General features: G+C 40.8%; 1 protein-coding gene across 11 annotated transcripts in view; it reads left to right on the top strand.

Moving 5' to 3' along the window:
- The window catches only part of PTK2B (protein tyrosine kinase 2 beta), a 149,579-nt gene that overhangs the window by 90,712 nt on the left and 35,959 nt on the right, over positions 1 to 22,908 (top strand). For 10 of the 11 annotated variants that reach the window (XM_070734892.1, XM_070734891.1, XM_070734889.1 and 7 more), the window contains exons 3-12: positions 1,766 to 1,944; positions 4,629 to 4,716; positions 6,338 to 6,417; positions 6,954 to 7,016; positions 9,270 to 9,324; positions 13,186 to 13,326; positions 15,523 to 15,597; positions 19,402 to 19,503; positions 20,802 to 20,919; positions 21,320 to 21,359. In XM_070734892.1, coding sequence (XP_070590993.1) covers positions 1,766 to 1,944; positions 4,629 to 4,716; positions 6,338 to 6,417; positions 6,954 to 7,016; positions 9,270 to 9,324; positions 13,186 to 13,326; positions 15,523 to 15,597; positions 19,402 to 19,503; positions 20,802 to 20,919; positions 21,320 to 21,359 — 941 coding nt within the window. The remainder of the gene's footprint in view (positions 1 to 1,765; positions 1,945 to 4,628; positions 4,717 to 6,337; positions 6,418 to 6,953; positions 7,017 to 9,269; positions 9,325 to 13,185; positions 13,327 to 15,522; positions 15,598 to 19,401; positions 19,504 to 20,801; positions 20,920 to 21,319; positions 21,360 to 22,908) is intronic. The other variant, XM_070734887.1, reaches the window with a different exon arrangement.

The raw sequence follows: 22,908 nt of genomic DNA, 5'->3' as shown, positions 1-22,908 counted from the left end.
ATTGTAGCCCTGCACCAGACTGGGAAGACTGAATCTGCAATAGGCAAACAGCTTGGTGTGAAGAAATCAACTCTAGGAGCAATAATTAGAAAATGGAAGACATATATAACCACTGATAATGTCCCTCAATCTGGGGCTCCATGCAACATCTCACCCCGTGGAGTCAAAATTATCACAAGACCGGTGAGCAAAAATCCCAGAACCACACAGGGGAACCTAGTGAATGACCTGCAGAGAGCTGGGGCCAACGTAATAAAGGCTATCATCAGTAACACACTATGCCGCCAGGGATTCAGATCCTACAATGCCAGATGTGTCCCCCTGCTTAAGCCAGTAGATGTCCGGGCCCATCTGAAGTTTGCTAGAGGAAATTTGGATGATCCAGAAGAATACTGGAAGAATGTCATATGATCAGATGAAAGCAAAGTAGAACTGTTTGGTAGAAACACAACTCGTCATGTTTGGAGGAGAAAAAATACTGAGTTGTATCCAAAGAACACCATACCTACTGTGAAGCATGGGGATGGTGACATCATGCTTTGGGGATGTTTCTCTGCAAAGGGACCAGGACGACTGATCTGTGTACATGAAAGAATGTATTGTGCCATGTATTGTGAGAGTTTGAGTGCAAACCACCTTCCATCAGCAAGGGCACTGAAGATGAAACGTGGCTGGGTCTTTCAGCAGGACAATGATCCCAAGCACATCACCAGGGCAAGGAAGGAGTGGCTTTGTAAGAATCATTTCAATGTCCTGGAGTGGCCTAGCCAGTTTACAGATCTCAACCCTATAGAAAAACTTTGGAGGAAGTTGGAAGTCCGTATTGCCCAGCGACAGGCCCACAACATCACTCCTCTTGAGGACATCTGCATGGCAGAATGGGCCAACATACCAGCAACAGTGTGTGCCAATCTTGTAAGGACTTACAGAAAACCTTTGACCTCTGTCATTGCCAACAAATACATAACAAAGTATTGAGATGAACGTTTGTTATTGATCAAATACTTATTTCCCACCATAATTTGCAAATAAATTTGTTAAAAATCAGACAATATGATTTTCTGGATGTGTTTTCTCATGTTGCCTTTCATAGTTGAGGTCTACCTATGATATCAATTACAGGCCTCTCTTATCTTTTTAAGTAGGAGAACTTGCACAATTGATTTCTGACTAAATACTTTTTTTCCCACTATAGCAAAGCATTTCTTAAATTTAAAATGTATTCTACTAAGCCTCTTCTGAGTATATTCTTTCACTTCTTAGGTTATGTAAGATTTTAGGGGCCTTTTTCACAAAGTCAGTTACCAACTTCCTCCCAGAAAAAACAAAATAAACAAATGTGAGATATTCACTCTTTTTCCCTCTCATTCAGATGCTAATTCTTGGGACCAAGAAGGAATGTGCATAGTGATTGTATGCATGAAACATTATAGATGACATCCAAAGTGACATTAGTGGGTTGCCAAAATGTCATTTGGTGCGTTGCGAGTGAGGCATATATATATTACAGCGTTCCTTGGCAACTTGAAAAATGAGTTGATTTCAATTCCCAGAATTCCCTGGCTACATTTTTTCCCCCTTTGACTCTTCTTTTTAATTAGAGATGCTTCTTGCACGTCTCCAGATTAAATTCAAATGGAAAATAGATATCTGATTTATTTTTAAGGCATTTTTTAAAGTATTGCTCATATGAATTACCAGATTGTTCTGTTCAGAATTTCTTTTAAGTTCAGAAGTTTCTCACAACCTTGTTTCATCTTTATAGGAAGTGATAAAGTCAATCCTACAGAGTGGAAGAATTGGTCCTGATATACAGCTTGCTGAGTGCTATGGATTACGTCTGAAGCATGTGAAATCGGACGAGATCCATTGGCTTCATCCAGACATGACAGTTGGTGAAGTCCAGGAGAAATACGAATGTTTGCACCTTGAGGCTGAATGGAGGTATGGAGCCCCTTTTGCATCCGTCCTGTTTTCATCAATCCTCTTCACCTCAATTCAGAGAAGTTCTTTGAGATCAATGTTTCCAGATTAGCTTCCTAATCACTGTTGTGATTCAGCCTGAGGCTCCTCAGGGACCGGCTGGATCTCTGCCGGATCCATGCCCAGAGGAGGAGGACTGTGAACAGGAGGGGGAGGACCAGGCAGACGGGGGAGAGGAATGTCAGGAAGAGGAGGAGGGAGAGCAGCCTGAGACCCCTGGGGGGGGGCCTCTCCCCAGCTAGTAGCCTGGATTCATTGGATGAAGATGCACAGGCTATAATAGACATGAGGCAGCAACGTGCAGCTCAAAGACGGGACCAATTAGAAAGGTATTTACATCCCTGAATTGGCAACAGCTGAGTTTGGGTGTGGTTCTCCTCAGCAGGGTTGAAAAGGCAGGCCCGCCCTTACAGTCTTGTGGAGAGTTATCAACTGGGAGTCCTGTGATCTTGCTTCGATTCTTGGCGTCTCTGATCTTGGCTTGTGGCCTAGAAGTCTGGAAGACTTGAGGGAGGCGTGGGTTTTATTATCTCCAGCGTTGTTTTTGCCAGCAAGAATCCTGTTTTATTGCCTGGCCTTCGTGAAACCCCTGTGAAGCTTCAGAGTGTTCCTGTCTGTAAGAACAGTTTTTGTTACCTGTGTTTGCTTTGAAGTATATAAACTGCCTTTGCTTTTTACCAGTGTGTCTGGCTACTCTTTTTGGTTGGTGTTGGCCTCTGGGGGGACCCAGACAGAACAGGTACTAAGGGAGCAGAGAAACAGGGTTTCATATGCTGCAATGTCCTGCCTGTTGGCGACTACTTCAGCTTCAACCACAACAACACAAGAGCACACAACAGATTTAAACTTAATATTAACCGCTCCAAACTTGACTGTAAAAAATATGACTTCAGTAATTGAGTTGTCGAAGCGTGGAACTCATTACCGGACTCCATAGTGTCATCCCCAAACCCCCAATACTTTACCCTTAGATTATCTACGGTTGACCTCTCCAGATTCCTAAGAGGTCAGTAAGGGGCGAGTACAAGTGCACTAGAGTGCCTTCCCTCCCCTGTCCTATTGCTCTCCTATATCTCCTATACCTTTCTTCTATTCCTATGTCTCTTCTTCTATTCTTTCATTGATATGCTCATTGATATGTTCCTATATCTTCTATTCTTTCTGTTCTGTCTGGGGTCCCCCAGATGCCAACACCAACTAAAAAGAGTATCCAGACACGCTGGTAAAAAGCAAAGTCATTTTATATCTTTGACAACAAACACAGAGAACAAAAACTGTTCTTACAAACTGGAATGCTATGTAGCTTCACAGAAGAATCACGACGGCCAGACAATACAACAGGCTTCTTGCTGGCACACACACCACTGTAGATAAGAAAACCCACGCCTCCCCCAAGTTTTCAGCCTTCGAGGCCACAAGCCAGAATCAGAGACGCCAAGGAATTGCAGCTAGGTCACAGGACTCCCAAAAGATAACTCTCCACAATACAGGAAGGGCGGGCCTGCCTTTTCAACCTTTCTGAGGAGAACCACACCCAAACCCAGCTGTTGCCTATTAGGGATGAAAATACCTGGCTAATTGCCCCCTTCTTTGTGTTGTTCTTCTCTGCCTCATATCGATGATGGCTTGTGCGTTCTCATCTAATGACTCCAGGCTACTCGCTGGGGAGAGTTCCCCCCCGGGGGTCTCAGGCTGTTCTCCCTCCTCCTCCTGTTCCTCGTCCTCCCCCTCTGAGCATGGAGCTGGCAGAGTTCCAGCCGTTCCCTGAGGAGCCTCAGACTGAATCACAACATCTTTCTTAGATATATTTTACTATGAGTATCTCCTCTATAACCTTCATCATGTATTTTACTATGTGTATATAGATATATACCCACTAAAACCCTCATTGTGTATTGGACAAAATAAATAAATAAAAAATAAATAAATAAAGGGTTGAAGTCCAGTTTTGCTGGGGTGTCTTATTATGCTTGTTTTCTCCCAGCAAATCTCTTTTGTTTTAATTTTATTAATACAGTGGTACCTTTACATACGAACTTAATTCATTCCGTGACCAGGTTTTTAAGTAGAAAAGTTTGTAAGAAGAAGCAATTTTCCCCATAGTAATCAATGTAAAATCAAATAATGTGTGCGATTAGGGAAACCACAGGGAGGGTGGAGGCCCTGTTTCCTCCCAGGAGATTCCTAGAGAGACCCCATGAAGGCTTCTCTCCACCTTTTCCAGCACTGTTACCTCCCAGAAAATTCCTAGAGAGGCCCCACAGAGGCTTCTCCCTGCCTTTTCCTGTTACAGTTTCAGAGGCTCGGGTTTGTAAGTAGAAAATGGTTTAGAGAAGAGGCAAAAAAATCTTGAACACCCAGTTCTTATCTAAAAAAGTTCACAAGTAGAGGCATTTGTAGGTAGAGGTACTACTGTACAATGAAACTAACACAACACATCAATGAAACTATGATACAGTGATAAAATAAAACTTGATAGGGGAAGAAGGAAAAATATCCATATAATGCTAACATACAATGAATACAAGTATTGACAAGTAGAGGCAACATTGCTAATTGGGAAAGCCAGATTTTGCAGTCTGCTAAATCTGAGCACTAAACTTGAAGAATGCTGGTTTAACTTAAAGTTTGGTTTGCTGTTTCAGGTATGACCTCCAGGTCCGATACCTCCCTGAAGATTATATTGAACGCTTTCAAGAAGACCGGACAACGCTTCTGTACTTCTACCAACAGGTGGGTTCTCTGAGAACTGCAGTCCCTATTTAAAGAGCTGTCCCTGGTGTAACTGTGTTGAATGTGTGAGGTTGCACCCTATGTTGTGCTTACTAATTGAACGGGTCCAAAGACAGTCTACAAAAATGGTGGAAGGTCTTAAGCATAAAACCTATCAGGAAAGACTTCATGAATTCAATCTGTATAGTCTGGACTCTGGAGGACAGAAGGGAAATGGGGGACATGATCAAAACATTTAAAAATGTCAAAGGCTTAAATAAGGTTCAGGAGGGAAGTGTTTTTAATAGGAAAGTGAACACAAGAACAAAGGGGCACATTCTGAGGCTAGTTGGGGGAAAGATCAGAAGCAACGTGACAAAATATTATTTTATTGAAAGAGTAGTAGATGCTTGGAACAAACTTCCAGCAGATGTGATTGGTAAATCCACAGTAACTGAATTTAAACATGCCTGGGATAAACATATATCCATCCTAAGATAAAATACAGGAAATAGTATAAGGGCAGATTAGATGGACCGTGGGGTCTTTTTTCTGCTGTCAATCTTCTATGTTTCTAATGCAACTTCCTCACATTCTCTAGTTCAGAGGGTCCCCAAACATTTTGGTAGCAGGGACTGGTTTCATGGAAGATAATTATTCAGCCAACTGTCCTGGGGAACATGTAACCTAGATCCTATGCATGTGCAGTTTCTCTTGCCCACCACTCACCTCCAGCTGTGGAGCCTGGTTCCACAGGCTCCACAGGCCATAAATTGGTACTGCTCTGCAGCCCAGAGCTTGGGGACCCCTGTTCTAGTTCATCAGCTCGCCTTCAGAAGTTGTGGGAGCTTCATCTCTGGAAAGCTTTCAAGAAGAGACTGGGCTGCCATCTGTCTGAAAAGGGATAATAGTAATAGTAATAGTAATTTATTAGATTTTTATGCCGCCCCTCACAGGTGTAGGGTCTCTTGCTTGGGCAGGGAGTTGGACTAGATGACCCACAAGGTCCCTTCCAAATCTGTTATTCTGTTTATGTTTTTCAAACAATGTGTAGACTTCAACTCCAAGAATTGACTTGCCATCATGCTTTAGTTGAAGATGTAATTTAGAAACATAGAAACATGGTCCATCTAGTCTGCCATTATTATTATTATTATTATTATTATTATTATTATTATTATTATTATTAATTAGATTTGTATGCCGCCCCTGCCGCCGAGAACTCGGAGCGGCTCACAACAAGAGAAAACAGTACAAATCCAATATTTTTTAAAAACTGTTTAAAACACTTAACCTAAAAACAATCATACATCACATACAGGCCATACATAAAGTGGAAACGGTCCAGGGGAATCAATTTCCACATGGCTGACGGCAGAGGTGGGTTTTGAGGAGTTTGCGAAGTTTACTATTTCCTGTATTTTATCTTAGGATTGATATATGTTTATCCCAGGCATGTTTAAATTCAGTTACTGTGGATTTAAATGAATGATTATTTATTATTTAAATGCACTTCATTTAAACCCCTTGTTGTTTTGTCTCTGTGCAAGGATTACCCAGTTATCTTTGCTTTTTGGAAAGAGTAGTGAGTACCGGTAGAGACCTGGGATCCTTAACTGACCATCTTACTTGTGTCTTTCAGCTCCGGAGTGAATATATGCAGGTTTATGCGAGCAAAGTGAGTGAGGGGATGGCCCTACAGTTAGGCTGCTTGGAGCTTAGGTATGTACTTGCTAGGCAGAAGATTGCATCTGACACAAGCATGTTTGGAAAACATGTGAGCAGGGTCAAACTCTTGTGGCTTGCACAGTGGTCCTTGCAAAACAGGAACCAAACTCCTGAAGCTGGGACATCGGCAAGAAGAATGATCTGGGGAAGCACAAGTTCAAGAAACACAAGCAAAGCCAGAAATCTGAAAGGTTGCAACTAGGGAGAAATATTATAAGAAATTTGCGAGCTCCTCCATAATAATAAAGCAGGCTATTGTTAATTGCAATTTCCTGAACAAGCTGTGATGAATGAGTTTTTCATACCAAGCTAAACTATACTGGAGGCATTAACTCTTACAATAATAGGTGAGTTTTCACATTTAGCTACATCAAAACAAATCACAATGTTTGTGTTTCTTGCCTGAATCAGACAATAATACTGAATGATATTCTGTTGATGATGAGATGGGAAACTGCAATTTAAAAATATTGGTGTGAGTTTTGTGGTGAATTAGGAATCATGCAAACTTTAATATCTGACTTTTGCAGGAGATTCTACAAGGATATGCCCCACAACGCTTTAGACAAGAAGTCCAACTTTGAATTCCTGGAGTATGTAGACAACATTTTTAACTATGCTGGTTGATGTTTTTAAAAGTTTCTCATTAGTTGTACTGATCTTTGTTTGATAGATTTCTTTCTTTCCTATAGTATGCAGCCCTGCTTACATAACCAGACAAAATATTTATCAATGTGTGTAGGTGTGGGTGTTCGTGTATGCAGAAGAAAGAATGTGTATTAATGTGGAAAAAAGAGACAGAGACAGGATCTCCCCAAACCCATCCCCACAGTCACAAGTAGCAGCTAAGGCTTAACAGCTAATTGCTGTTAATTAATGGGGAGGACGTAAGAGCAATTGATAATGTTTGTACGTTCACATGTTAACATCTTGAACACGTAGCGAGCACACTGCTTAATTTGTAAAGGAAATGTATGATATAAAATGATAAAAAAATATTTAAACTCGAACAGCGAATTGCTGTATTCTTTCCGAGTCTAGTTCCTACCTACGTAACATTTATTTATTTATTTTATTTATTTATTTTGTCCAAAACATGGTAGATGTTACAGAGGATATATACATAGAAGAAAGTATGAAGGAAGGATAGATGTAAAAATATAGGAATACAATATCAATGGGAGAATAGAAGAAAAGGTATAGGAAAGGAATAAAAGAAGTATAGGGTAGACAAATGGGACAGGGGACAGAAGGCACACTGGTGCACTTATGCACGCCCCTTACTGACCTCTTAGAAATCTGGAGAGGTCAACCATGGAAAGTCTAAGGGTAAAATGTTGGGGGTTAGGGGATGACACTACGGAGTCAGATAATGAGTTCCACACTTCGACAACTCAATTACTAAAGTCGTATATTTTACAGTCACGTTTGGAGCGGTTAATATTTAGTTTGAATCTGTTGTGTGCTCTTGTGTTGTTGTGATTGAAGCTGAAGTAGTCTTTGACTGGGAAGATGTTGCATTACATTCTATTTCACCTGGGAAAACAGAATTGCATTAGCTGTGATTGCAACATTTATTTGCTTGAAGAAGGTGGAGCTGGGAAAAGTGGTGGGGAAATCACATGGGGTGAAGAAATGGAATGATGGCGAATCCAGACACCAATTAATATTAGCTTTGGTCCCAGGTTCTGTACTGATATCAGTCATCTTAATTCAGTGTTTCTCAAATAATGGGGTGGGACCCCCTGGGGTGGGTGCAAAGCGATGCTGGGGGGGCCTGCGTGACCCTGGGGAATGTGGTTTTTTTGCCAGAGGGAATAGGGTTTTTTTTGTACTGAACAATAGCACACCGCACAGAGCAGGAGATATGAAGTGCGTGTAACAAACCTTAAGAGACACCATGGAAAAATATTTAACAGGGATGAAAAGAAAGGAGGAGAGAGACGGAGATAATGAGACAAACGTAAGTCTCTCGAAATCTAAAATGAGGAAATATGACAAAGCGTATGTACCACTACGGTGGAAGATTATGGTGGGAGACGAGGAAAGACCGGTATGTTTACTGTGTCTAAAAATGTTGGCAGTGGACTGTATGAAGCCAAATAAATTAAGGCATCACTTATACACATTACACCCCAATCACGCTGATAAGCCGCTAGAGTTTTTTCAGCGAAAACATGTTGAATATAGCAAACAATCATCCCGGCGGAGAGTTGGAGGGGCACAAAATGTTTACTTCTTCCTGAAGGGGGAGTAACAGAAAATAATTGAGAAACACTGTCTTAATTGAATTGGAAGGAGTTGGTGATCATATACACTGCTCAAAAAAATAAAGGGAACACTTAAGTAACACAATATAACTCCAAGTAAATCAAACTACTGTGAAATCAAACTGTCCACTTTGGGAGCAACACTGATTGACAATCAATTTCATATGCTGTTGTGCATATTCAACTTTGTACAGAATAAAGGATTCAATGAGAATATTTCATTCATTCAGATCTAGGATGTGTTATTGGAGTGTTCCCTTTATTTTTTTGTGAAATATATGATTCCGCATTACAGTCTAAGTAAGCTTGGCAGAGGTCTCTCCTTGCAGCTCACTAAGATTTCAGTTCTCCTTTAAAGAATTCATCCCTGGTGTCCTTATCACAGATTATTGGAAAAGGATGCTTGCTTGAGAGCAAGGTCATGATCTCCTGCTTTCTAGCTTGGTGCCTTAACCATTAGACCAAACTGGCTTTAAAAAAGAAAACCCCTCCTTCTAAACAGATACACCATGAATTAAAATAGCCAGAGGTCAGATACCTACAGATATGTAAAACAACATTTTCTTTCTCTTTAAGGAAGGAGGTAGGACTGGATTTATTCTTTCCTAAGCAGATGCAAGAAAGCTTGAAGGTGAGAAATGTTTTAGCCCCGTTTATACATGTTTAACTAAGGGTGGGAATAAGCCATTAGCTGGGCTCTCTGGAGTTGTAGTATGTCTAAGAAAGTCTAGCAGAGCTTTTAGCTTTCCTAGCATTATTCTGAATGGAGTTTTCTGCTTTCCCAGTCTTTATCTATCTTGGGAATTACCATGTTTGCCCGAAAATAAGATATTAATTTTTGCTCCCAAAGATGTGCTACGTCTTATTTTCAGGGAATGTCTTTTTTTTTTTTTCAATGAATTGTATCCTGCAGCAAAAACACTTCCAAACAAATAGCCACGCGTTGGATGTGTATTGGATGTGTTTTAAATCTGATTGATGCAGCATTTTGGGATGCAATTTATGGACAGCAGTATTATATATGTTATGTTCGGGAATGCTGCAAAACAAAACGTCTCTTACGTCTTACTTTTGAGGGATGCCTTACATTAGGCAATTCTACGAAACCTCTCCCATGTCTTACTTTCAGGGGTGACTTATTTTCGGGGAAACAGGGTACTGTAGTAAAAAGTACTTTCTAGCCTGAATTACAGAGGGGAAAAGTACCGTATTTTTCAGTGTATAAAATGCACTGGAGTATAAGATGCACCCATGGGTAGATTTCACTTGCTGTCACTACCAGTGTGCTTCCCACAGAGCTATGCGACCCTGGCATGTGCAGAGAGCCAAATCTTGTGCGAGGATGCACTTGTGCACATGCCAGGGTTACAGAGCTCTATGGGAAGCACACCAGTAGCAGTGGTAAGTGGAATCTGCCCCTGGATGCGTCTTATACTCCAGTGCATCTTATACTCTGAAAAATACGGTGCTTTTTTCCCTCTGTATTTCAGGCTTGGGGGATGCGCGTGAACACAAGATTTTAGTAATTTTTGCAGATTTTTTTTTGGTTCTGCGCATGCACAAAAGCAAAAAACCCAACAAAAATCATTGAAATCTTGTGCTCACGTGCATCCTCACACAATATTTGGCTTCCTGCCCATGAGCAGGAAGCAAATCTTGCTCCGACATACACATCCGCCCACCTACACGCACAGCTCCATTTTCACTACCAGAATGGCATCTCCCCCACAACCAGGTAGCAACCCAATACTGGACCCATCTTAGTTTTTGAGGAGGAAAATGGGGGGGGGGGAAATGATCTTAAAACTTATCAGGAGAGACTTAATAACTCAATCTGTATAGTCTGGGGGAAAGAAGGGACATGATCGAAACATTTAAATATGTTAAAGGGTTAAATAAGGTTCAGGAGAGAAGTGTTTTTAATAGGAAAATGAACACAGGAACAAGGGGGCACAATCTGAGGTTAGTTGGGGGAAAGATCAGAAGCAACATGAGAAAATATTATTTTACTGAAAAAGTAGTAGATCCTTGGAACAAACTTCCAGCAGATGTGGTTGTTAAATCCACAGTAACTGAATTTAAACATGCCTGGGATAAACATATATCCATCCTAAGATAAAATACAGGAAATAGTATAAGGGCAGATTAGATGGACCGTGGGGTCTTTTTTCTGCTGTCAATCTTCTATTTATTATTATTATTATTTATTACTTAGATTTGTATGCCGCCCCTCTCCGAAGACTCGGGACGGCTCACAACACGTGGAAACAAATCATAAATAATCTAAACAGATTTAAAATATTTAACGATTTAAAAAAGACCCCATATACTAACAGACATGCACTCAGGCATACCATATATAAATTAAACATGCCCAGGGGAAGATGTTTCAGTTCCCCCATGCCTGACGGCAAAGGTGGGTTTTAAGGAGTTTTCGGAAGGCAGGAAGAGTAGGGGCAGTCCTAATCTCCGGGGGGAGTTGGTTCCAGAGGGCCGGTGCCGCCACAGAGAAGGCTCTTCCCCTGGGGCCCGCCAACCGACATTGTTTAGTTGACGGGACCCGGAGAAGGCCCACGGTCGCTGGGATTCGTGCGGCAGCAGGCGGTCTCGGAGATATTCTGGTCCAATGCCATGAAGGGCTTTAAAGGTCATAACCAACACTTTGAATTGTGACCGGAAACTGATCGGCAGCCAATGCAGACTGCGGAGTGATGGTGAAACATGGGCATACTATGTTTCTTAGTCTGGTCAGTTTCAGCACATTAGTTTGCCGGTTTTGATCATGTGTGCTTCCTTTTTATACCCTGGTTGGGAATTTTAAAAAAATAGTTTCTAAAACACTTCACTTCTCTCTCTGTCTCTTCAGAGAGAGAAACAATGAGAAAAGCAGGCAAAGGGACAATCGCTTCGCTAGCAAAGCACAGAAGATTGCTTCCCTCATTAGCATCTCTTAGGGTTGGGAAAAAAGGCAGAAGAGCGCTTGCTAGCAAAGCAGGGAAGGTGGTTTCACTCTTAGCTTTTTTTCACTGTTAGCACCTCGTAGGGGCTGAAGAAAGACTCAGCTGATTGTTGGAAGGTGCAACAATGAAAAAAGTCAGGCAAACTCTATATACTGAAAACGCTTTAATCGTTGCTTTATTATCCTTTTCATGATATTTACCATTTACATCACACTATTACTATTATTATTATTTATTAGATTTGTATGCTGCCTCTCTCCATAGAAGAATATTGAAATTGCATTTTCTGCATTGCTTGTTTGTTTGTCATCATTTTTTCTGTTTCCTTTGCTTGATTTTTTTTGGTTATATAATGGTATCTCTACCTAAGAACGCCTCTGCTTAAGAACTTTTCTAAATAAGAACCGGGTGTTCAAGATTTTTTTTGCCTCTTGTTAAGAACCATTTTCTCCTTAAGAACCCGAGCCCGGAAAAAATTCCCAGGAAATTTGAGAGCGGCACAAAGACCTGACCAGTTTCCTGCCATTCCCCCTTTAATCCTGGCCATCTCGGGCTTTTCTGGGCTGCCAGAGAAGCTCTTCAGGGGCGCTTAAGGAGGCTTTGGCAGCCCAGAGCAAACGGAGCATTTTCCTTTCTCTAGGCACTTGGAGAGGGAATAAACCTCTGCCAGTGCCCAGAGAAAAGAAACACTCCCTTCGCTCTGGGCAGCCCAGAGTGAACGGAGCATTTGGAGAGGCAATAAACCACTTTGCTGTGGTGACTCCCTTGTGCTGCCTCCCATACACCCGGTGCGAGGTTGCCTCCTGGAGGTCTGGGCTTCAGCCAAATTGAGGAGTCACCATGGTGAAGGAAAGGCACCGGCTACAAAACAAGCAAGCGAGAGAAGAGGGGAGCCCTTCAGCATGGGAAGGAAGACCCGGATGGGACCCGGAGAAGGCCAACTCAGTGGGACCTAACTGGTCGCTGGGATTCGTGCAGCAAAAGGTGGTCCCGGAGATATTCTGGTCCAATGCCATGAATTTATTTGTTTAGCAGAGTGATGGCGTTCGGGGGGAATGTTCTTGTGTCTAGTTGTCTTGGTGTGCAGTGCTCTGTAGTGACATTTTGAGGGTAGAAGTTGAAACAGTTTATGTCCAAGATGCAAGGGCTCTGTAAATATTTTCACCGCCCTCTTTTTGACTCGTGCAGTATACAGGTCCTCAATGGAAGGCAGGTTGGCAGCAACTGTTTTTCATGCAGTTCTGATTAAAGATTTCTTAAAAGTCAACCTGTTAAAAGCAGCTCAGGCAAGTACTGCAGTATTTTTCTTTAACTGCAAGAGGATTAAACAATAGAAATGCCCATTTGAAAATTGCAGTCATCTCTCAGCCGTCGACTGCCTTGAAGTATTCTGCTTCTCTGAACAAAACATCTTAAACATTTCATTCCATCTTAGGTTTCTGGCTGCATTTATTAAGAAGTTTTAAAGGGTCCCCCCCCCCACACACACACTTTTTTCCCCTTTTTAATTCCTCCCTGCTTCCCATTCACAGCCAAAGCAGTTCCGCAAGATGATCCAGCAGACGTTCCAGCAGTATGCGCTCTTGAGAGAGGAAGAATGCATCATGAAGTTCCTTGGCACACTCTCGACCTTCGCCAACATTGATCAAGAAAGCTATCGCTGTGAGTTGATTGTAAGTATCGTCCGGGCAAAGGGAATATTTCCCAGAGTCTAATTGGGGTTCCAATTACTGTTTAGACCAGATATTCCCAAACTTGGCAACTTTGCTGGCTGGAGAATTCTGGGAGTTGAAGTCCACAAATCTTAAAAGTTGCCAAGTTTGAAGACCTCTGATTTAGATATAGGTGTATTAAGCAAGGTTTACCTGGTAAACATTTATTTTATTTTAGTTAGTTATTGGTAGCATACAAAGATATAACAATGTTTATATACACGATACTAGTAAGAGAGAACCATTAGGACAGGGGATAGAAGGCACATAATATAAAGCTCATAAATACAGTGATACCTCGTCTTACGAACCCCTCGTCATACAAACTTTTCGAGATACGAACCCAGGGTTTAAGATTTTTTTGCCTCTTCTTCTGAACTATTTTCACCTTACAAACCCAAGCAGCCACCGCTGGGATGCACCGTCTCCGAACTTCCGTTGCCAGCCGAAGGCTCCCCTCGCTAGTAAACCCCCCTCCGGACTTCCGTTGCCAGCAAAGTGCCCATTTTTGCACTGCTGGGATTCCCCTGCAGCATTGCAAAATCACGGAAGTTCAGAGGTGGGGTTTCCCATGGAGGGGAGCCTCAGGGGAATCCCATCAGTGCAAAAACAGGCGCTTCGGCTAGCAAAAGGGGTGAGTTTTGAGCTTGCACGCTTTTCCATTGATTCCTATGGGAAACATTGTTTCGTCTTACAAACTTTTCACATTACGAACCTCGTCTTACGAACCAATTAAGTTCGTAAGACAAGGTATCACTGTATATAAAACCCATAAATCTCTTTTATTTATTTATTTATTTATTTATTTATTGGACTTATATGCCGCCCCTCTCCATGGACTCTTCCAGATGTTAACATAATAGATGATGTGATTGGCATTTCCTCTACCAATACTGTACAGAGAGATGTTCTGACAAGATGCATAGGGACCAACATTTGGAATTTTAGAACTTCTGAAGCTGAAATCAAGCGGCTTGGAACATGTAAGATAAAGGAGAGGAATCAAACTTTTTTTAGACATTCTCATATTTAGAAAAAAGGCCAAATCCCCAAACCTCAGACTTTCTAACTAACAAAGACAAACAAATGTTTTAAAATACATGTTACATGATAGTCACTCTCCATTGTTAATCGAGGTTTCTATCCAAATTTACACATGTATTATATCTGGCTCCTCCCTGCTTACCTGATTTCACTGGGCCTATGTAGGCTTACTGAAGTAGTTCTCAATCTGGAGGTCAGGACCTCTTTGAGGGTCGAATGACCATTTCACAGGGCTCCCCTAAGACCACGGGAAAAGACAAATTTCCCATGGTGTTAGGAACTAAAGCTTCTATTTTGGTGGCTTGGAACATATATTTAACAATCTGACCAATCAATCGTTTACAGTGGGAATGTCCCTCTGGCCTTCCTGACAATCAGCTTAAAGCTCTGTTGGGAGAATTGGTGCTAGACTTATGGTTGAGGGTCACCACAACATGAGGAACTGTATTAAGGGGTCGCGGCATTAGAAAGGTTGAGAGCCACTGGCTTACTGGATTTAATTCCAAAAAGGTTTCCACCTTGATGAACTTACATGGTCATGCATCATATTCATGGTAGTTTCAGCTTTTGTGGGGCTTATCATTTTGCTTCAAACTGTGGCATCTCTAACTTTCCCCCTCCAGACTGATATAGTATTAATTGTCATTATTTATTTATTTATATATCCGTTAAGTCAAGTACGTATTGGTGGTATACAGAGATATAACAATATTTATATACAGTACATGATACTAGTAAAAGAGAAACATTAGGACAGGGGACGGAAGGCATGCTGGTGCACTTATGCACGCCCCTTACTGACCTCTTAGGAATCGGGAGAGGTCAACAGTGGATAGTCTAAGGGTAAAGTTTTGGGGGTTAGGTGATGATACTACAGAGTCTGGTAGTGAGTTCTATGCATCAGCTACTCAGTTATTAAAGTTGTATTTCCTGCAGTCTAGTATGCAGTCTAAATTGCATCACCTCCTGTTCTAGAATCCTTCCACAATCTTCTATCACTTCTGCTCTAGCATTCTTCTGCTGCCAAAATATCCACAATGTCGGAGGCTGCAAAAATTAGGAGAATCTTGTTTTATCTGGGGCACAAATTTCTTTCCTCTCTTCCCTTTCCAGCAAGGATGGAATATCACTGTGGACCTCGTGATTGGCCCAAAAGGCATCCGGCAGATGACAAGTAAAGAAGCAAAAGTGAGTTGTTGTTGTTGTTGTTGTTGTTGTTGTTATTATTATTATTATTATTATTATTATTATTATTATTTAGATTTGTATGTTCCTCAGAGATCTTATTAAAGAAAGGTTTTCATAATCTACCAAATACAGATTTTTGTTGCAATCTATTATTCCTCGTTTTTGTTGTTGTTGTTGCTTGAATACAAGTTAAGCTATTTTGCAGAAAGCGAGAGAACAGGAGTGTTTCCATGGTAACTTCAGGGTTGTTTTTGTGCCATGCAGTCATCTTCTCTGAAGGTCTCTGGTACAGGTGAAACTCAAAAATTTAGAATATCGTGCAAACGTTCATTTATCTCAGTAATGCAACTTAAAAGGTGAAGCGTAATATATGAGAGAGACTCATTCCATGCAAGATAAGATAGTTCAAGCCGTGATTTGTCATAATTGTGATGATTATAGCTCATGAAAACTCCAAATCTTCCATCTTAGAAAATTAGTATATTACATACGATCAATAAAACAAGGATTGTAGACAAAAAAATGTCGGACCTCTGAAAAGTGTAAGCAAGAATATATACTCAGTAGGTGGTTTGGGAACCTTTGGCAGCAATTACTGCCTCAATACGGTGTGGCATGGACGCTATCAGCTTGTGGCACTGCTGAGGTGTTATGGAAGACCAGGATGTTTCAATGCTTTACGGCAGGGGTGCCCAAGCTTGGCAACTTTAAGAGTTGTGGACTTCAAGTCCCAGAATTCTCCAGCCAGCTATGCTGGCTGGAGAATTCTGGGAGTTGAAGTCCACAAGTCTTAAAGTTGCCAAGTTTGAAGACCTCTGCTTTACTACATTGTTCAGTCTCATGTCTGTCAAATCTTTCTCTTGACACTGCCCCATAGATTCTCTGTGGGGTTCAGGTCAAGCGAGTTTGCTGTCCGATCAAGCACAGTAATCCCACGGTCATTGAACCAGGTTTTGGTGCTTTGGGCAGTGTGGGCAGGTACTAAGTCCTGCTGGAAAATGAAGTCAGCATCCCCATAAAACCTGTGTGCAGAAGGAAGCATGAAGTGCTCCAAAATCTCCTGGTAGATGGCTGTGTTGACTCTGGACTTAATGAAGCACAACATCAGCAGATGGGCCAACACCAGCAGATGACATGGCTCCCCAAATCAAGACAGACTGTGGAAACCTCACACTGGACTTCAAGCATCTTGCTGTGTGTGCCTCTCCATTCTTCTTCCATGCTCTGGGTCCTTCGTTTCCAAATGAGATGCAAAAATTTCCACAGTCTATATTGATTTGGGGAATCATGTCATCTGCTGGTGTTGGTCCACTGTGCTCCATTAAGTCCAGGATCAATACTGCCGTGTACCAGGAGATTTTTTATTTATTTATTTATTTTAATTTATTTTATTCATTTGCCCAATACACAAATACATAGGAAGAAAAATAGACATGTGGTAATATATATGAAGGTGAAAGTTAACTTAGAGGAGAGGATATATGAAAGGAAGAGAATATATAAGATAGGTGAAAGAAAGGAAAGACAATTGGACAGGGGACGAAAGGCACACCAGTGCACCTTACTGGCCTCTTAGGAACCTGGAGAGGTCAATCATGGAGAGTCTAAGGGAGAAATATTGGGGGTTAGGGGTTGACCCAATTGAGTCCGGTAATGAGTTCCACGCTTCGATAACTCAATTGTTGAAATCATATTTTTTACAGTCAAGTTTGGAGCGGTTCATATTAAGTTTGAATCTGTTGCGTGCTCTTATGTTATTGCGGTTGAAGCTGAAGTAGTCATTGACCGGTAGGACGTTGCAGCATATGATTTTGTGGGCAATACTCAAATCGTATTTTAGGCACCATAGTTCTAGGCTTTCTAGGCCCAGGATTGTTAGTCTATTTTCGTAGGATATTCTGTTTCGAGTGGAGGAGTGAAGGGCTCTTCTGGTGAAATATCTTTGGACATTTTCAAGGGTGTTGATGTCTGAGATGTGGTGTAGGTTCCAGACAGATGAGCAGTAGTCTAGGATGGGTCTGGCAAAAGTTTTGTAGGCTCTTGTGAGTAGTGTGAGATTGCCTGAGCAGAAGCTGCATAGGATCAGGTTAACAACTCTAGAATCTTTTTTGGCGATATTGTTGCAGTGGGCTTTAGCACTTAGGTCATTCGATATTAGTATTCCAAGGTCTTTTACTGAGTGTGGGTTGGCCGTGAGAGATTGTTTATTCGGTTCGTATGTGCGGTTTGGATTGTTTTTGCCGATGTGGAGGGTAGAGCATTTGTTGGTTGATATTTGAAGTTGCCAGGTGTTAGACCAGTCTGAGACGAAGTCCAGGTCTTTTTGGAGAGTGAGTGTGTTATCAGTGGTGTTGAAAAGTTTCACATCGTCGGCAAAAAGAACACAATTGCTTTCAATATGGTCACAGAGGTCATTGATGTAGAGAATGAAGAGAGTAGGACCTAGTACGCTTCCCTGGGGAACACCACTTATGACAGGGGCGGGGGTGGAGATGGCGCTTTTGGAGCACTTCATTCTTTCATGTGAGCTACACTGATATTCTGTCCCAGTGACGAGCCCCCCATGAAATAGGCCCACACACACTGATTTTACAAGATTTAAGTATGTAATTATAATATTTTAGGAGCAGGGTGGTTTGGATTTAGAAATCCAGCAACAAAGCAAGAAATAAGTCTGTCTGGTGCCAGCGGCTAATTAGAGTCCAAAACAGAAACCAAAACTCACAGATATTTTCTTTGATTATGCAGCTCTCATTAACTGACTCAATCTGAGTTGGCAGGAAGCCTGGAGATAATGAGCCCAACTCCCCAGTTCATAATTCATCACTGAAATAATAATATCCCAAGATAGCCTACCAGAAGCTCGGGAAGGCCAGAAATGGAGGCCTCTGGAGCCTGGGGAAAGCAAACCCCTGCTGTGGTGCAGGAGGCTGACTAGGCCACGCCCACCATGGCCACACCCACCCAGTAACATAGAAATATAGAAGATTGATGGTAGCAAAAGACCTCAAGGTCCATTTAGTCTGCCCTTATACTATTTCCTGTATTTTATCTTAGGATGGATATATGTTTTTCCCAGGCATGTTTAAATTCAGTTACTGTGGATTTACCAACCACGCCTGCTGGAAGTTTGTTCCAAGCATCTACTACTCTTTCAGTAAAATAATATTTTCTCACGTTGCCTCTGATCTTTCCCCCAACTAATCTCAGATTGTGCCCCCTTGTTCTTGTATTCACTTTCCTATTAAAAACACTTCCCTCCTGAACCTTATTTAACCCTTTGACATATTTAAATGTTTCAATCATGTCCCCCCCTTTCCCTTCTGTCCTCCAGACTATACAGGTTGAGTTCATTAAGTCTTTCCTGATAAGTTTTATGCTTAAGACCTTCCACCATTTTTGTAGCCCGTCTTTGGACCCGTTAAATTTTGTCAATATCTTTTTGTAGGTGAAAATGACTCATAGAGTTGGACGTTATGGTAGAGAACCCCTTGCTAAAATTGTTGAAGCCCACTCGTGAATACAAGCTATGGGTTGCCAAGTCTGTTTTGCCCTGGAGCCTAAATTACAATAATATTCACACACACCTGAAAACTTAATGACTTTTGCGTCCCTTGAATTTTTTTATTTTTATATTTTGGTGAAATTTAAAAGATAAAGAGATGAATCAGAATGCTGCTATTCTGCATGTCTGAGTCCAGCATAGCATCCCACCCCACATTGCAGAATGTGGAAAGCAGAAGGATTTTCTTGCCTATAATGCGAGTGAACCTTTCATAAAACATTAATGTTGCTCTTTCGCAGCCCACGTGCTTGGCCGAATTCAAGCAGGTGAAATCCATCAAATGTACTACTGTGGAGGAAGGCAGAGCGTTGCTGCAACTTGGTCTTACTGGGAACCCCCAGGTAAGGAGGAAGTGCAAGGTGGCTTGGATCGTATCTCTGTTGTTGCAATCTTCCAGCACTCTTTTTGAGAGAGAAAAAGTTAAGAACAGGATCTGCTGGTGCAGTCCAGCCATCTGTAGTAGGCAGTCAAATGCAATCACAAAGCACGCAAGCAAGAATCCAGTATCCCTCCTGCACTTTTGCTCCTTAGCAGTTAGGAATCAAGGCACGCCAAGTCTTTATGCCTAACGACTGATGGCCTTTTAATTTAACCCTGTCTGGATTGATGGCCGTCAATACACTTGACGGACCATTACCAACCAGTAATGGGTTTCCCCGGGGGGGGGGGGGGATGCAGTGGAGGTAGTAAGTATATGCACTATTTATTGAATACTTAATAGTTTTTTATTGTTCTTCCTTCTTTAGTATCTTAGTGTGATCCTTAATTGTTTTTTTTCTTCCAACATACATGTATGTTGGAAGTAAAATAAGGAAAATCCCCCCCCCCAAATCCCCGTAAGTTTGCAAATTGTTGAACTTTTGCTAGAAGCAACTTTGTCAGGCAATGAAAGAAGTCTGAAAAAACATATACATTTAAAAAGAAAATATAATACTTTTTGGTATTTTCTTGGTCCTTTCCAGTTCTGTTTGTTTTGGCTCATGTCTTTCTTTTTTTAAAGGTTTTTTTATTTTTCTCCACATTGAAAAACATATATAACAACACACATATACCTTCAATGCCAATCCATATATTTATATTATCTTTATAAAGACTAATAAAATAACCTGAATTACATTTCAATTTTTTTTTAGTTATACAGTCTGCCCAAGTATTTATTTCAGATGGCTAATTTTAATTATATTTAATTGACAGACTGGAGAAACGTCTTTCAATTTTTACTTCTTATAATCACTATCCTAAATCTTTATTTCTATTTCCATTTATTCATTGATTCATTCATTGATTCATTAGATTTGTATGCCACCCCTCTCCAAGGACTCAAGGCGGCTTACAACATGTGAAAAAGACAATAAAAACATCTTAAATCCAATTAGCTTAAAATTAATTAGTTTAAGAACCCCAATTTATTTCCAATTTATTATAGTTTAACTTTTGGTATATATTATTTATCTAATGCTGCCTGGTTCACCTCTTTCTCAGCTTTGCCTCCAACATGCATTTTGGTTCCAACCCAAGGGCTTTAAACCAATGTAGTTGCCATCTTTATGGGCAAACATTTAAGCAGTGACAATGAAATCTCTGTCTATATGGTTGGCATAGGGACCCTTATGTGGGTGTTTTCTTTTTAACTTGACAGTCCTTTACTATTAAGACATCCTCGCTGGCTGAGGCAGAGAACATGGCTGACTTGATAGATGGCTACTGCAGGCTGCAAAGATGCTTGGATACCTCCCTCATCATCCGACCCAACAGAGGTGAGAAAGCTATCAAGTGAACTTTTGCATATGGTAAGGGTGGACCTTATCTGATTTGAAGAAACACAGTGGGAATGTAACAGTGCAGACTGAACTGGTTTCTCTGACACACTTTCTTGTAGGAGAATGTGGATGATGTACTTTGTTTCTTAAAACAATATTAAACTATTTGTGGGAGGTTCTTACTGAACTTATCCAGTTCTTTTCTCATGAAATACTGATTTCCTGGGAAAGGTTTATATGAATAATAGAACAGGACAAGGGAAGTCCACCCACACCTAATTATTTGGAGACGGGGGGGGGGGGGAACAGAAGGAAGAGATATCATTCATAACATAAATTGACAGTTAGAATTGAACTGTGAGTTTCCTGACATGCTTTATCTCTTCTTCCCTTGCAGAGAATGAGAAGAGGATCAGTCTGCCACAGGTGCCAATACAGTAAGTAAGATAGTTGCCCTACTCCATGAAGTTAAGCTTGTATGTAATACTGAACACCAGAGGATAGTAGGAAAACAAACCAGTTTTGCACTAGTGATAAAATTAGAATAGAATTCTTTATTGTCCAAGTGTAGTTGAACACACAAGGTCGTTGGAGCATATGCTCTCAGTGTACATAAAAGAAAAGATACATTTGTCAAAAATCATGAGATACAACGCTTAATGATTGTCATGGGGGTCAAATAAAATACCTCAATGATTCCTGAGCTTTATTTTATTCAGAGAAGAAGCAGAACTATTACTATCTGTAAATATTATAGTAGAATAGTGTGTGTTCCATATACGCAGAAAAATGTTGACCAAGTGGATGGAGATAACATTTATCAATAATGATGAATGCTGATAACAAAATAGAATTGTACTATAGACATTGCTGGGATAGCAATAGTAGATTCACTGTTCTACTCATAAGCTTCCTAATGGGATTTGACAGGTGTTGTAGGAGATAGGATGCTGAATTTATAGATTGTCAATGATCTGATCTGTCAGAACTTTTTATGCACTTTTATTTTTCCTTAGCCACCATTTGTGGCTAAGAAAAAATATTATTATTATTATTATTATTATTATTATTATTATTATTATTATTATTACTCAATCTGAGTATTGCATTGGCAGTTCTGTGTTAGCAAAAACTTCAGAAGAGAAGGATTTAGGGGTAGTGATTTCTGACAGTCTCAAAATGGGTGAGCAGTGTGGTCGGGCAGTAGGAAAAGCAAGTAGGATGCTTGGCTGCATAGCTAGAGGTATAACAAGCAGGAAGAGGGAGATTGTGATCCCCTTATATAGAGCGCTGGTGAGACCACATTTGGAATAATACTGTGTTCAGTTCTGAAGACCTCACCTACAAAAAGATATTGACAAAATTGAACGGGTCCAAAGACGGGCTACAAGAATGGTGGAAGGTCTTAAGCATAAAACGTATCAGGAAAGACTTAATGAACTCAATCTGTATAGTCTGGAGGACAGAAGGAAAAGGGGGGACATGATCAAAACATTTAAATATGTTAAAGGGTTAAATAAGGTTCAGGAGGGAAGTGTTTTTAATAGGAAAGTGAACACAAGAACAAGGGGACACAATCTGAAGTTAGTTGGGGGAAAGATCAAAAGCAACGTGAGAAAATATTATTTCACTGAAAGAGTAGTAGATCCTTGGAACAAACTTCCAGCAGACGTGGTTGGTAAATCCACAGTAACTGAATTTAAACATGCCTGGGATAAACATATATCCATTGTAAGATAAAATACAGGAAATAGTATAAGGGCAGACTAGATGGACCATGAGGTCTTTTTCTGCCATCAGACTTCTATGTTTCTAATAATAATAATAATAATAATAATAATAATAATAATAATAATAATAATAATAATAATTCGGCCAGGTGTTCAGAAGTGGATTGCCCTTGCCTTCTTTTTATGGCTAAGAAAGAGTGACTAACCAAGGACATCCAGCTCATGCCTAAAACAGGAGTAGAATTCATGATCTTAA

Source organism: Erythrolamprus reginae, chromosome 1 (genome assembly GCF_031021105.1).
Source record: "Erythrolamprus reginae isolate rEryReg1 chromosome 1, rEryReg1.hap1, whole genome shotgun sequence".
NCBI classification, from domain to species: domain Eukaryota; kingdom Metazoa; phylum Chordata; class Lepidosauria; order Squamata; family Dipsadidae; genus Erythrolamprus; species Erythrolamprus reginae.
This window is presented reverse-complemented; position numbering and strand designations above follow the sequence as displayed.